Source organism: Bufo bufo, chromosome 6 (assembly GCF_905171765.1).
Source record: "Bufo bufo chromosome 6, aBufBuf1.1, whole genome shotgun sequence".
In the NCBI taxonomy this organism is placed as follows: Eukaryota; Metazoa; Chordata; class Amphibia; order Anura; family Bufonidae; genus Bufo; species Bufo bufo.
The window spans coordinates 270,376,882-270,391,769 of NC_053394.1; the positions used below are offsets into that span (position 1 = coordinate 270,376,882).

Genomic DNA, 14,888 nt, shown 5'->3' on the forward strand with positions numbered 1-14,888 from the left:
ACCAGCAAGGAAAAAATGTACCATTAAATCTTCCCAACCACCACCCAGCCATTCATGCACCGTAAGTCCAAATTCTCATCAGCAATCTTCCCCCACCCCATCATGGACTGCTACAAACTTACCACCCACCATCACGAACTACTGCAGCCTCATCATGTTTCCCCATGAATTGTGAGGTTCATTTATTAAGACCGTCATTTTAGACACCAGTCTTAATAACCTCTGCACTGGCGGTGGATCCGCCGAAGTTATCTAGAGGCGCCAGCCGCTACATAACTTCGGTGCATTCACCGCCAGTCTAAATCTATGCCAGCGTCATTGCTGGCGTAGATTTAGAACATTTTCTACACCTAAAACAGGCGTAGAAAATGATAAATGAGATGAGCCTGTCAGCTTGCCCCCTTTATTTAGACCTGATATGAGCGGGGAAAAGTCGCAGATTGTCGGGTATATAAAGCAAATGCTATATATATATATATATATATATATATATATATATATAAATATTAATGAATCAAAATAAAAATTATGCAAATGATATTGATCCACGAGATGGACATAAACATCTCAAAAAGAGTTCAATCGAGAAACTGATTACTTTGTGCAATCAGTAAAACAGGGTACAAGCGTCTATGCAAAAATATAAATGGTTTATTATACAATAGTTTAAAATACAATCAAAAATTAATCAACGTAAATTTCAATAATATACAATGATATGCAGTACCCAGAATTTACCACTATATGGTGCCAACAAAACACTACTCAACCAACACAAGAATATTATGCAATACGGCTTTAAAATTGTGAAAGATATCAAATCAATGGATTATGCGAAAAACTCAATCAAGAAAATGAGAGATACGAGCACTTGCTCTGTCCCAAAATGATGACCAATCTCAGATATGGGGTAGTATTGCAAAAAATCTTATAAATTATTGGCTTGATATCAAACTAGGGAATATAAAGATTCCCAACAGAGAGTTTCTCCAATATTATCCCCTTTATTCAGTTATATGCATCGTAACTGAAATCAAGCGAAAATATTGATGTAGCAACTAACGTTACACGTCTGCAAATGAGCAGGTATCTGGCTAAGTATCAAGCCAATTCATTTAGATCAATACTACATATAAATAAAAATGTACATTACCCAAGGGTCAAGTGATGTGCAGAGTCTTGGCGCAGTCAGCTCTCAAGAGTTTTTCCGATAATCCAAATCTTTCTCCAGAGATCTCCCTTTCTTTCTTAGGTTTTTTTCGTTCTGTCTTTTTTTCCCCCCTCTTTTTGGTATTTGGTTTCTTAACCCAAAATTTATCAAATGAATACACCCTCCTAGTTTGGAATTTCCAATCATTGTTGGATGGGCGTGTGCATTGATAACGAATGTGATGTCATAATACTACCCAGAATGCACTTTTGATACTGGTGTAGTATTAACTGCTCATATCAAGGTGTCACGAGGGTGTCAAGAACCACGCCTGACTCTGTTATACCCGGGGTCAGGAAGTCGCAGCAGTTGGCTGCACGCTCTATGTAAGATAGGGCTGTTTCCTTATGGTAGCTTTCTGGGTTTGCTTTGCAAACCCTTTTGGCTCACTCAGGGATCCGTAGCTCCTTCTCCTCAGCTGTTCCATGTCCAGCACTCCCAAACCTCCTTATATTCCCCTCTCACACTTCTCTGGTTGCCAGATATAGAGCTTCCTGCCTGGACATCTATTCTGACCCTCTGGAGTTGTGTTGTTGCGTTCTCTGGTAGTTGGTCCAGAACGCTACCCTCCGGATCCCTGTTGGACCTTTGTGGTCTATTGTGGTCGCCCACCTGGGTGTATGTGTTTGTCTGTTTTGTCTGTCCTCTCCATGGTGTTTCCCTCTTAGTGACAGTGGTGCGGACTAGCGATCCCACCGGCCCGTTCACTATCTAGGGCTCATTTTAGGGAAAGCCAGGGTTTAGGCACGTGATCGCCGCACGGGTGAGGAACCCGTCTAGGGACGTCAGGGCAGTCAGGTGCCAGCCGCAAGGTGAGTTAGGGGTCCGTCTCCTGGCAAATGGCGTCCTTGTGCTTTCTTTTCTAAAAAACTATCTGCAGCAGAAAAGAACTACGATATTGGCAATAGGGAACTATTAGCTATTAAACTTGCATTTGAGGAGTGGCGTCACTTTTTAGAGGGGGCAGTCCACCCCGTCACTGTGATTACGGACCACAAAAATCTTCTGTACCTCGAATCAGCTAAGCGTCTCACCCCTAGACAGGCTAGGTGGTCGCTATTTTTTACCAGGTTTAACATTGTGATTACCTATCGTCCTGGGGCAAAGAATACCAAGGCTGATGGACTATCTCGTTGTTTCCCTGGAGGGGGTAATGTGAGTGATCCGGTGCCCATTCTTCAAAGAGGAGTGGTTGTTTCTGCGGTACGCTCTGTTCTGGAGGGGAAGGTGTTAGAGGCCCAGGGGGACGCCCCGGTCTCTTGCCCCTCAGAGAAATTGTTTGTACCGTTGAACCTACGTTTCGAATTATTAAAGGAACATCATAATTCGGCACTTGCTGGGCACCCAGGTAGTAAAGCAACCTTGAAGCTATTATCTCGTCGTTTTTGGTGGCCAAGGTTGCGTCAGGATGTATTGGATTTTGTGTCTTCTTGTTCTACCTGTGCGCGCGCAAAAGTTTCACATACACGTCCTGCAGGGTCTCTATTACCACTCGTCATTCCCAATAGACCGTGGACACATCTGTCAATGGATTTTATCACTGACTTACCTTTGTCTGCGGGTAAAACAGTTATTTTGGTAGTAGTGGACAGGTTTAGCAAAATGGTACACTTCATTGCGTTACCCGCACTATCTAATGCTAAGACTCTTGCTCAGGTATTTGTCACTGAAATCGTGAAGCTTCACGGGGTCCCTTCCGATGTTGTTTCGGATCGGAGTACCCAGTTTATTTCTAAATTTTGGAAAGCTTTTTGTTCCCGTTTGGGGGTACACTTGTCCTTTTCCTCAGCTTTCCATCCTCAGTCGAATGGACAGACTGAGCGTACCAACCAAAACCTTGAGACATATCTAAGATGTTTTGTGTCTGAAAACCAAGAGTTGTGGTCATCATATTTACCGTTAGCTGAGTTTGCCATAAATAATCGTCGTCAGGAATCCACTGGCAAGTCACCATTTCTTGGTGCATATGGTTTTCATCCCCAATTCTGTACTTTCAAAGAGGGGGGGTCTTCTGGGGTTCCCGAAGAGGAACGGTTTTCGTCATCTCTTTCATCGGTATGGCAGAAGGTGCAAGCTAACTTGAAAAATATGGGATTTAAATACAAATGCATGGCTGATAAGAGACGGTCGCCAGGTCCGGACCTAGGAGTGAATGACTATGTGTGGTTGTCTACTAGGAATATTAAATTGAAGGTTCCCTCTTGGAAACTGGGTCCTAGGTTTATTGGCCCTTACAAAATTGTAGCCATCATCAACCCCGTGGCTTTTCGCCTGGAGTTACCTCAGACTTTTAAAATTCATAATGTTACGGTCCCGAGGAAAGAATGTGAGTTCCTGCGTCTGAGGTAAACGCCGACAGGCTAGTTCGGGTTTTTCATGCCTCTCATCCTGAGAGACCTGGTCCTGAGTGTCCGGAGGCCCCTCGTAGAGAGGGGGGTACTGTCACGAGGGTGTCAAGAACCACGCCTGACTCCGTTATACCCGGGGTCAGGAAGTTGCAGCGGTTGGCTGCACGCTCTATGTAAGATAGGGCTGTTTCCTTATGGTAGCTTTCTGGGTTTGCTTCGCAAACCCTTTTGGCTCACTCAGGGATCTGTAGCTCCTTCTCCTCAGCTGTTCGTTGTCCAGCACTCCCAAACCTCCTTATATTCCCCTCTCACACTTCTCTGGTTGCCAGATATAGAGCTTCCAGCCTGGAAATCTATTCTGACCCTCTGGAGTTGTGTTGCTGCGTTCTCTGGTAGTTGGTCCAGAACGCTACCCTCCGGATCCCTGTTGGACCTTTATGGTCTATTGTGGTCGCCCACCTGGGTGTATGTGTTTGTCTGTTTTGTCTGTCCTCTCCCTGGTGTTTCCCTCTTAGTGACAGTGGTGCGGACTAGCGATCCCACCGGCCCGTTCACTATCTAGGGCTCATTTTAGGTAAAGCCAGGGTTTAGGCACGTGATCGCCGCACGGGTGAGGAACCCGTCTAGGGACGTCAGGGCAGTCAGGAGCCAGCCGCAAGGTGAGTTAGGGGTCACCACCTTTCCCTCTCCCTTGGGCAGGGCTTTCCCTTTTTCCTCCCTGTGCGTGACGCCGGTCATTACACAAGGTGACACTGTTGTATAAGCTATAAGCATCATACCATTAAGGGTTAACTCATGCATGCCTGATATTTTTAATACTACACACCTCTGACATCCGGAGGCCTTGTCTTAGAGCTGAGGGACAAACTTTGATACATGAATGTATACTTTGAGGAACATCTAGACATATCTCACACTGTGGAATTCATGTCCAGATAACAAATACATGGAAGCCTCTAAATCTGCAGGTGCCGTGTATCTTCTAACTGTCTAAATGTATAATATATTATTACAATAACACTAGCTTTTTGAACGGCACAGTAATCTTCCCATGGACTTACTTCGGCATACATGAAAATCAATACAAAATAGTGAATATAAATTAACATTGCTCTTAAAGGCAATGACTACCCATTATAATTAAAATAAGTAGATATAACTGTTTACTCTTATGAAAAGGCACAACAGGATTGCAGCCCAAATAACCTTTGCACTGCAATCTGCAACAGATATATGCCAGAAAACTGGCATATATCTAATAGTAAATGACCCCCTGTGTCTGCAATCCTATCAACCCGCCTATGAAATGGGCTGCAGTCTTATGAGCGACACATAGTACTGCCTACACTACAAGCACATCTGCTGCAAAGATTCCAGCAAAAATAGAGGGCAAATTAAATGCTGCATGCAGCGTTATATCATCCTACATAGGAACGGTACCCATGCTAGAACCCAACAGACCCCATTATAGTGAATGGGATCTGGCGATCCCGGTGCTCTGCTCCTATGCTGGAACAGAATACCGAAATCTGATCGCAAGTGTGCACATAGCCTTACCTGATTAACTGTGCCCTCTGCTGCTGCCTTTTATGTAGTGTGCCATCCTTCACCATAGAATGTGCCTACTTCTTATTATATATAATGTGCTATACCCCACCCCTTCCCCAATGAACTGCTGTCTGCTTCTATTTCACCCTTCCTATCCTCTCCCCTCCCATTGCTAACTTACTGTGTTTGCCTCTCTGGCTGGCTATAACTGTGGAGAACGCATTCAGGGCCTGGGGTAGATATTCACAGCCTGGACTGGAATCTGGACTGGTGATGGTCAGTCTGGATGGTCAGTTAAAGGGGTTTTGCACTTTGTTAAAACTGATGATCTATCCTCTGGATAGATCATCAGCATCTGATTGGCGGGGGTCCGACTCCCGGGACCCACGCCGATCAGCTGTTTAAGCAGGCAGCAGCGCGGCGGCCTTCTCACTGTTTACCGCTGGCCCAGTGACTTCATGACTAGTATCAATGGCCTGGGCGGGGATAAGCTCTGTTTACTTGAATGGAGCTTAGCCCCGCACAGGCAAGTTGATACTAGTCGTGACGTCACTGGGCCAGCGGTATACAGTGAGAAGGCCGCGGCGCTGCTATAGCGCCGCTGCCTTCTCAAACAGCTGATTGGCAGGGGTCCCGGGGGTCGGACCCCTGCCGATCAGATGCTGATGATCTATCCAGAGGATAGATCATCAGTTTAAACAAAGTGCAGAACCCCTTTAAGTCACAGGGCGACACTTGCTGGCAGAGGAACAGGGCCAGGACAAGGTCTTTTGGAGCCGCAGAGATATTAGGCAAATGGCACCCCCTTTGTAGAATCAATTAACCCCTTCCTGACATAGCAATTTTCAGCTTTTGCATTTTTGTTTTTCACTCCCTGCCTTCCTGGAGTTATAACTTTTTTACTTTTCCAGTCACATAGCCATGTAGGGATTGTTTTTTTGTGCAACAGGTTGTACTGTACTTTCTAATGCCACCATTTAATATGGCGTACAATGTAGAGGGAAGCTGGAAAAAAATTCTAAATGGGGTGGAATTGGGGGGGAAAAAAACGCAATTCCGACACAGTTTTATGGGTTTTGTTTTTATTGGATTCACTATGCAGTAAAATTGACTTGTGTTTTTCATTCTCCAGGTCAGTACGATTATGGCAATACCACACTTGTCATTGCCGTATTTTGACCCCCATAACTTTTCTATAGTTATGTCTACGGAGATGTGTGAGGGCTAATTTTTTGCAAGACGCTCTGTAGTTTTTGATGATACTTAATTTTTGCCATTTTGGTATGTGTACGACCCTATTTGTATGTATGTATCAGCCATTTTTTTCCTGTTCATCAGATTGCAATTTGTATAGAATAATGACATTTTCTCTGTTATTCTAAATAGAAATATGTATATTACAGTTCAGTGCTTCCACCTGCTGGCCTGAAGAGAGGTGAAACGCGTATCGAGGTGCCAGCGCTCGGGGCAAGATCTGAGTAGTGGTCTATCATGTCGCAGGGTATGTTACTTGGATATATGTAATTTTAACCTGGGTATAATTGTCCATGTTCTGGGGTTGCCTCTGATCAGGTGTGCTCATCTCTACACAGTGTCACGGTGTAGCTACGTATTAGTAGCTGTACATTATAATTTTTGCTTCACAGTTCATGAGACCAATGACACTGAAAATATGATACAGCACATTTGTTTATGGTGAATTTTACATGTATGGAAGGCATCCTATTATATGGCGGAACCCTCTTTGTACATGTCCCGATAGAAACATCACAAGTTTGCTGTTGGGATATATGTGATTAGGCATTATTGTGGGACTCAGGGTATTTTGTAGACTGCTGGTATCCAGGGTAACAGGGGGAGGGGATACCACCTTTAACTCACCCTTGGCCCCTTTACCCAACCTTGACCCATAACAAAAGACACGACAACTGTATCACTTTATTGCTGGATGGTGATTGGCCACAGCTTCTTTATTAAAGCGGCAAACCTTAATAAACCATAATATCGGAACGGTATGCCAAAGGCTGAACTCCCAGCGGGCAAGTTAAACCGTAATCATCAGAGCTGTCTGCCAACCGCTGGACTCCCAGCGGGCAGTTACTCCATCTGCTACCACCATATCTCCGCTGTACTCAAATGCCGCCACGGAGGAGGCCCGTTCTCCCAACGGGGCTCCGACCACCACCCAGCATAACCGAGTCTGTTTTAGCTCACGTACAGGCCAGAAAAGGAATTGTCCAAATTAACACCCAAAAGGAAGACACCATCAGGTCCCATTAAAAACCAAGGCCAATAAGGCCCGTGATGAGAGCATAGTCCAACCACTTTTCAAATCACTAGTCAGACCACACATGGAGTACTGTGTACAGCTCTGGGCTCAGAGGAGGGCAACTAAAGTAATGACTGGAATGGGGCAACTACAGTACCCTGGAAGATTGGCAAAATAAGGTTTATTCACTGTAGAAAAAAGACGACTAAGGCGAGATCTAATAACTGTGTATAAATATATCAGGGGTCAGTACAGAGATCACTCCCCTCTTCTATTTATCCTCCGGACTGTGACAAGGGGAACATTCTCTGTGTCTGGAGGTAAGAATGTATTTTCACAACATAGAAGAGGATTATTTACGGTAAGAGCAGTGAGACTACGGGACACTCTGCCTGAGGAGGTGGGTGAGAAAGGGATAATCATATGTCAGGACACATGAGGTCCAGAGCTCTGGAATAGACAAAGGCGCATTACCACAGCACGGGTCACCAGCATCACCGCGCCTCCGGCGGAACTCTATACCAACCACCTCTGGAAGGAGTTATGACCACCAGAATTCCAGGATCCCTGTCCAAAAGACTTCCACCTCTCGAAAAACCAAAGAGCGCCCACCAGCCTCTGTTCCTCTCTCCGCACCGCACAGAAGGTATACGAAAGCCAGCCATCGAACCGCTAAACGCCCCAAATCTGAAAGAAAAAACAATTAGCCCGAGCCACAACACGCAAAAGAGGATCGCACAACTAGACACAGAATAGTTATATTTCATCCAAAAAGTATTTTCTTTTTTGTTATTATTATTATTATTATTTTTTTTTTTTTTAAAGACCAAGGTAAATTGTCAAACCATAGTGCACTTGGAAAGAGTAAACGGATGGCTCACTGTGATTGATCACGCAAGGTGCTCTGGACGAAGAGAGCCACCCCTTGCTCTGGAGAAGGTAAGATACATGCATAAAATTAAAAAGCAACTAACAAAACAATATCCTTAATCGATGAATACTCGATTTTCCTGGAGACCTAGATGTTTCTCACAATTAAAGTCCCAGTGTAATAAGCCCATATCATATGGGTGAGTCCCAGTGGAGATGATAAAAGCTGTGTCCCAGTAGGAGTAATCAGAATTGTATCCTCAAAGCTCTATATAGAGAACAGGGTTGTGCCTATCCAGACTGGCATAGATAATAAATGCAACCAGATTTATTTTATTTTACCGTACCCGAACAAACCAGTCCGGGTACACACCCCCCCGGGCGCCCAGAGCGCCGGCCCAAATCACCCACAAACCGCCTGGGGAAAACCTAACCTAAAGGGAAAAACAATTGGAGCCCCACCATGCGTGAAGTCATTACAGAATACCAAACGAACCGACCAGCCGGATCGAAACCAGGCGGAGGGGAGGTACCCACCCCTTTATATTAACTGGATCGACATGTATAGACGGACCCCAATCCCGAGTACTATTACCCCATACAAAAATTCTGGAATAACAACCCCCTGCGCAGTGCGGCCTTGAATGAAGAGACAAACAACTTGGAGAAAATATCAATCAGCCAGAACATAAGGCTGAAGGAGACGGGACGTGACTATCCAAACTAAATACTCCCTAACTATACCGGTATCGCCTACCATACAATGAAACGATACATGCAAATAATGCTTGGAGGGTCACCATGCCGACCTGTGAAGTCCTGTCAAGAGGACCAGTCAGTGTGCCTGACTCGCATCACAACCTAGATCCGAACGGGGAATGAAAGGCTGCAGTTTAACAGTGTAACTCCATGAATGGTGTTATATCAAGGCTCCACCCTAAGCGATGTCTACGAACGGACCTGGTTATCCGCTACTGGCTTACCATCTAGTTATACCTGCGACTACTGATTCCGCCATATCCACTCAACAAGGGGCAGCCCTGCTTCGTACAAACCATGTGGCACCAGTATACTAATACCGCCCTCACGGCAACCAACCCAGCTGGACTAGAAGAAAGTCTCATGAACTGCTAACATCGTGTACATCTCCCCTGGATTCGACCCAACTGGATCCCACCGCACTGTAACTCCTGTAGCACTGGACATGAGGAAAGTGCATCACCACCAAGCTGCCCGCCTGCACAGACATGTTAGAAGCTCAGCAGCAGTGCCCAGGTATCAACCATACCAGCGGAACCTTGGGACGGTGACCCGTACCGTAGACTGCAGAAAGAGAAAACCGTAATTGCGGCTGTGATGATATGAACTCACAACCATTTACATTAAAAGAAGATCCATAGCCACGAGCTATAGAGCTGAATGCTAGAGGGATTACTACTTCTGCGTCTCGCCTCCGTATATATGTACTAACCATGTCCTGTATGTCATTGTTGAAAGGCCAAATAAAACGCTTATATATTTTATTTATTTATTTTCATTTTTTATATACACACGGCCTAGTGCCCGCAGATAGGAGCATAACAGGCAGTACTACTTTTTTTTTTTTTTTTTATATATATTTTTTTTTTTAAACACTACACTCCATGCTGAAAGGGAAATTGGGAGAACACCCGACAGGACTGATCTATCCTGAAAAACATCCGCAAAAAAGGCCAGCCAATAAACAAGACACAAGATAGAAGCAAGGCTTCTCATGCAGGAGAATATAAACATACATAATAAATATATACATCGATCAAACCTGTTTATTTATTTATATGTATTTATTTATTTATTTTTTATTTATTTTTTTATACCTTTATCGTAATATATATATTCCATTTTTTTTTTTTTTAATCCATAAAATTACATTGTTAAATCATTTATTATTAGTATAATTTCATTCTTTTTAATCACGTTTAATTTTAATTATATATATATACTCAGTTCCATTATTTATTATTATTTTTTATTTATTTTTTTATAATACCCTTTGTTATTCATTTGTATATTTTAATGCCTATAATATATTAATTCGGTTAGTAATTTTAATTTTTTTTAATTTTTATTTTTTAAACTTATAGACAGAAAAAACCTCCATATATGCTAATGATATCCCGTTGCTCAGGGCTGCACCTGAGTTGCCCAATTTCCAGGAAAATATGTGCGGGTAACCTACAGGCTCTGTAAATCCACCCTATTTTTAAGCCATTAAGCGACCATCGAGATTGTTTTTTTTTTTTTGTTTTTTTTTGTTTTTTTTTATTTATTAAGGCAGGGACACCGCCTCTACCAGTGATTCTAACTCTGCACAAGAACCATCCTCCCCGCAGTACTCACCAGTCACAGAGAGGGACGGAACCTCCAAAGGAGCGGGTACGGGCTGCAGCGACCAGGCCGAGCCCTGGAGTGACGGTCAGGCAACAGCCTCGATACGGTGATTGTATAACCAGACTCCTCCGATGCGCCTGACATCCGTCCTAAAGACGATGATAAGAGCCACCTGAGGATCTGGAGCGCCCATTTCTCCCTGAAACCCAGGAACGGCGACAGGACTGGCGCATGTGGAATCCATTACGGCCATGCCTCCAGGCAACCTAAGGGAAGAAAAAAACGCACCTGTGCCTGCGTTAAGGGGAGGAAGGAGGGGGGGGTGTCGCCATAATGGCTGCAAATAAGACCCAGAGAGTCTCATTGTACGGAAGGGGCTCTGATCGCAAAGCTGGGACAGTAGGAATACCCCTTAGAAGCCATAGGCACAGGTGCACCGAAATCGGACATGGCAAGCACGAGGGGTTAATCTATAATACTGGACAGGAGACTGGGGGAAGCTAAAACAAGCAGCACATATGAAAACTCACCTGCCCAGCGGTGCCCAGTACGGGACCCGGTAAACGCTGCAGGGGAAGGGGGGCGGGGGTTAGGCGAAGCGACCTAGCTTGCGCCATGGGAGCTAAAGGAGGCCGTCCAAAGCAGCAGGGGGAGGGGTGAGGACCCCATCTTGCCCTGTATTACCGGGGAGACCAACAATCCCGCCCGGCTTGCTTAGCCCTAACGCTATGGAACAGAAGCTGGGAAGGAAGGGGGGGCGTTGACACAGCGCAGCACCACAGACATCACAGGATGGGTCGAAAGAAACGGCGCACACACGCGGGAAGCTGGGGGATAATAAAAGTCGGGGGGGGGGTTAGGAGGAATGGCGAGCAGACTGCCGGACCTTCGCTGAAGCGCTGGAGCTGCATGTATACCGCAGCAGCAGCTGCACAAAGCCCCAGAAGCAGGCACAGGGGAGGAGGATGGCAGGGTAAAGCTCAAGCTGCTCTAACAGAGCACAGCTAACCCTCCCCTCCTCATGTAACTCACCAGGAAGCAGCCAAAGGGCAGAACCACCTGTGGACTCCTGGTGTGGACAGAGCAAAGGGGTATGTCCATACCAATCTGCTTCCACTTGCAAGAGGAAGTGACCAGGACAGAGAGAAGGTATATGTGACCTTCAGGATTTCCTGCACCGCCCCCATCCTGTCTAAGGAGGTTCCCCAGTGATTAACCCTCAATGACCCTAATCTGCAACCTACTTAACCATTACTGAGACGGGGCCAGATTCCTAAATACCCCTAAGGGGAAAAGGGGGGAGGGGGAGGACCATCAGTCCCTAAGCACCCTCCCTATACAGTCAGGCGCTTTCCAGATTGGATAGGCGTACTACCCTTGACATATATCACCCTACGTGTATGCCCCTTGCTATGTTCTCTGTATCTATACTCTATCGTGTCTCTTTCTATTTGCTGAACCCTTATTTATACTTTGTTGAATAATAAAGATGGCAAAATATTTTTTATATATATGTGTCCCATTGACTTTTTGGTGTTCGTGTTAATATATAATTGAACCATGGGCGTGATATATAATTATATTAGAGAAGATATATCATTTAATAAGATAAAGAGGTTTTTGGTGGTTTTAATGAGCCTGGAAGCCTAGTACAGGCTCTGGCTCATGACATGTGTAGAACGATTTCCCTGATCTCCGTTGGGGGGAAAGCGTTCTTGGCTTTAGCCCTCTCAGACACTGTGGTCACGACTCACGTTTGCTGATCGCGGACATTTGCTGCTGGTGTCTGCTGTATGAAACAGCAGGCACCCAGCGGCTATGGCGCTCACTCCTCACTGGAGCGGGCACCATCTTTAAAGAACCGACATCCGCCATACATGTACAGCGGATGTTGAGAAGGGGTTAAAACTATCTTATTTGCTAATAAAGACACAGAATATATATAAATGTAATCCAGTGACTGATGTTTCTCTACCGCAGTTGTTCACTTGTTTTTTTTCTTCTCTATTCACCACAGACTGCCATGAAGAGTTCTTCCAAAGCCTGCAGAGTCTCTATAGACAGTGGCGTAGCTATAGGTGGTTATTAGTGTTGAGTGTGAATATTCGAATCGCGAATTTTAATAGCGAATATTGCCAGTTCGAGAATTCGCGAATATGTGCTATATATTCGTATTCGTGAATAGTGTTGATCGCGAATATTCTAATCGCGAATTTATCGTGAATATCGGCACTTAGCAACATCCCTAGCAACCAAAGTTGCCTACCCCTTAGTGTTGATCGCGAATATTCTAATCGCAAATTTTTGGCGTGAATATATTACATTGCCGATTTTTGCAATCAAGTAAATAATGACGAGATCACGAATTCTCGAATTTGCTAATTTATGGCGAATATTGGGCCAATAATTTGCGAAATATAGCAAATTCGAATATTGCCTATGTCACTCATCATTAATAATGAGAAGCTGGTAATGTTCCACAGCTACCATCGGGTTTAAAGGGCATGTTTTTTGGATGGAAGAAAGTCAGATTAGTTTACCACCAAAATCAGACAGACTGACCTTTTGAATGTCTGGTTTAGCTATGTTGTTATGTCTGAAAACTTATTTTTTTGTCTGTAAAAACTACTGTTTCATTGCCAATCAGTGTCATTGCAGCTCTAAGGTAAGCCTATGAGAGATGGAAAGTGTAACAATGTATTTGTTTGTGCTGAGCTTCTCCACTTCACGCCTCCCACTAGAAGGTTCTAGATTAGCCAGAAACTATACACAAGGAAAGCAGTCAGAACCTATAGTGTTCTGCAGTTAGGGAACTGTGCCTTGAAGAGGAGACTCTGCCAGACTATTGAGTGACCAGAAGAAGACGCTTAGACGGGGATACTCTGCCACTAGCCTTCTGAGAGACAGGTAGCTCAGGCCTTTCCTCAGCATCAAACTCTTGTACCAGTGAAGAGACTGGAGAACCCAGCCATATGCCTCGCCTGTATTGTTTTGCACCTGAATTCTTTCAGTAATAAAGCACATTGGTTTACTGCAAACCCTGACTCTCTGGACTTAGTTCTCATTGGGGTGCACCATACCTTACCATCCCTTCTGGAGAGCAGCAAAATGCGGTGACACAGTGACGGTGTTCTGGGGAACCCAACCCCAGGCCACTGCAGAGGTGATATTAAAAATAATAATTTTTTATATTTCTTACTCTTGGCCACCAAAGCAAAGCTAGTGGTGCTGCATCTATTTTATGCCATAAAAGCTTCCAGATCCCATTATGGTCCGGCTATGTGAGAAACAGGAAACGTTTGTGCTGCAGATGTGAACATAGCCTAAACACCTATATAAACAGTGCCACCCTGTGGCAAACAGCTTGTCTTAATACATGTCTTTCCTGTGTTTTCACTCACATGTTTATCACCATCTAGATGTTTACCCTGGCATTATTGTACTGTAAAAAAAACAACTGAAATACAATTACCAAAACGCTCTGTACGGATCCGTCCTCCGGTTCTTCCAGTAGCCTCTAAGACCTTTATATTTTGAAAGCCATGTTTGTGCAGCTTCTCTGCTGCTGCAATACCAGAGATTCCAGCACCGATAATTACCACGACTGGACCCTGAGAACCCAAGGGTTCTGGTTCTTCTGAGTCCATAGAGCTGTGCTTGGTATCGGAGAGTGCCAAAAGTGGCAGGGTGACAAGGAGGTGGAGCCTGATAGCCAGCCCGGTCTGCATCTTAATAACTCGTCTTGTTTCTCCTTTAAAGTGGTGATCAAAGTAGGAGATGCAACGAAGATGTGTGCAGTGTCCCCCGCTTGCTCACGATTCTGTCTGGGTTCTGGAAGCAGATATGTTTCCCCAGCTATGCAGTGCATGAAATGCAGCCAAGTTTTAAGTTGTCAACAGATTCCTGCTCTATTACGATTTTGGCATCTTCTGCAGCATCCACATATTTAAGGAGGCCTATACACATTTTGGTCTTTTATTTTTTTACTGCATGCGGTATATTTAATCTTATTGGGCTGGTATAAATGTTTTTGAGCCAAATCTAGAAGTGGATTCAGCAGAAAGGAGAAGTATAAGCCCTTCCTTTATATTTCTCATTCACTTCTAACCCACTTCTGTCTTTTAATAAAAAAATTGCACCAAAGGCTGCCACAAAAAGCTACGTTGTGATGCTACCCTTTTTGGCTGTAGTTTCTGCCATGTTTCTTCTGTTTCGATGCCTTGAAGTTTGACATCCCTCGGCATATATTTTTCCCACTTGATGGCCCAATCTC

The 14,888-nt window shown here is 44.5% G+C and overlaps 1 protein-coding gene across 2 annotated transcripts in view; it reads right to left on the minus strand.

Moving 5' to 3' along the window:
• The window catches only part of LOC121003238 (peroxisomal N(1)-acetyl-spermine/spermidine oxidase-like), a 130,199-nt gene extending 115,747 nt beyond the window's left edge, over nt 1-14,452 (minus strand). The window contains exon 1 of one of the 2 annotated variants that reach the window (XM_040434908.1): nt 14,088-14,452. In XM_040434908.1, the coding sequence (XP_040290842.1) occupies nt 14,088-14,343 (256 nt within the window). In that variant the 5' untranslated portion in view covers nt 14,344-14,452. The remainder of the gene's footprint in view (nt 1-14,087) is intronic. The other variant, XM_040434907.1, reaches the window with a different exon arrangement.
• Between the last annotated feature and the right edge of the window lie 436 nt (nt 14,453-14,888).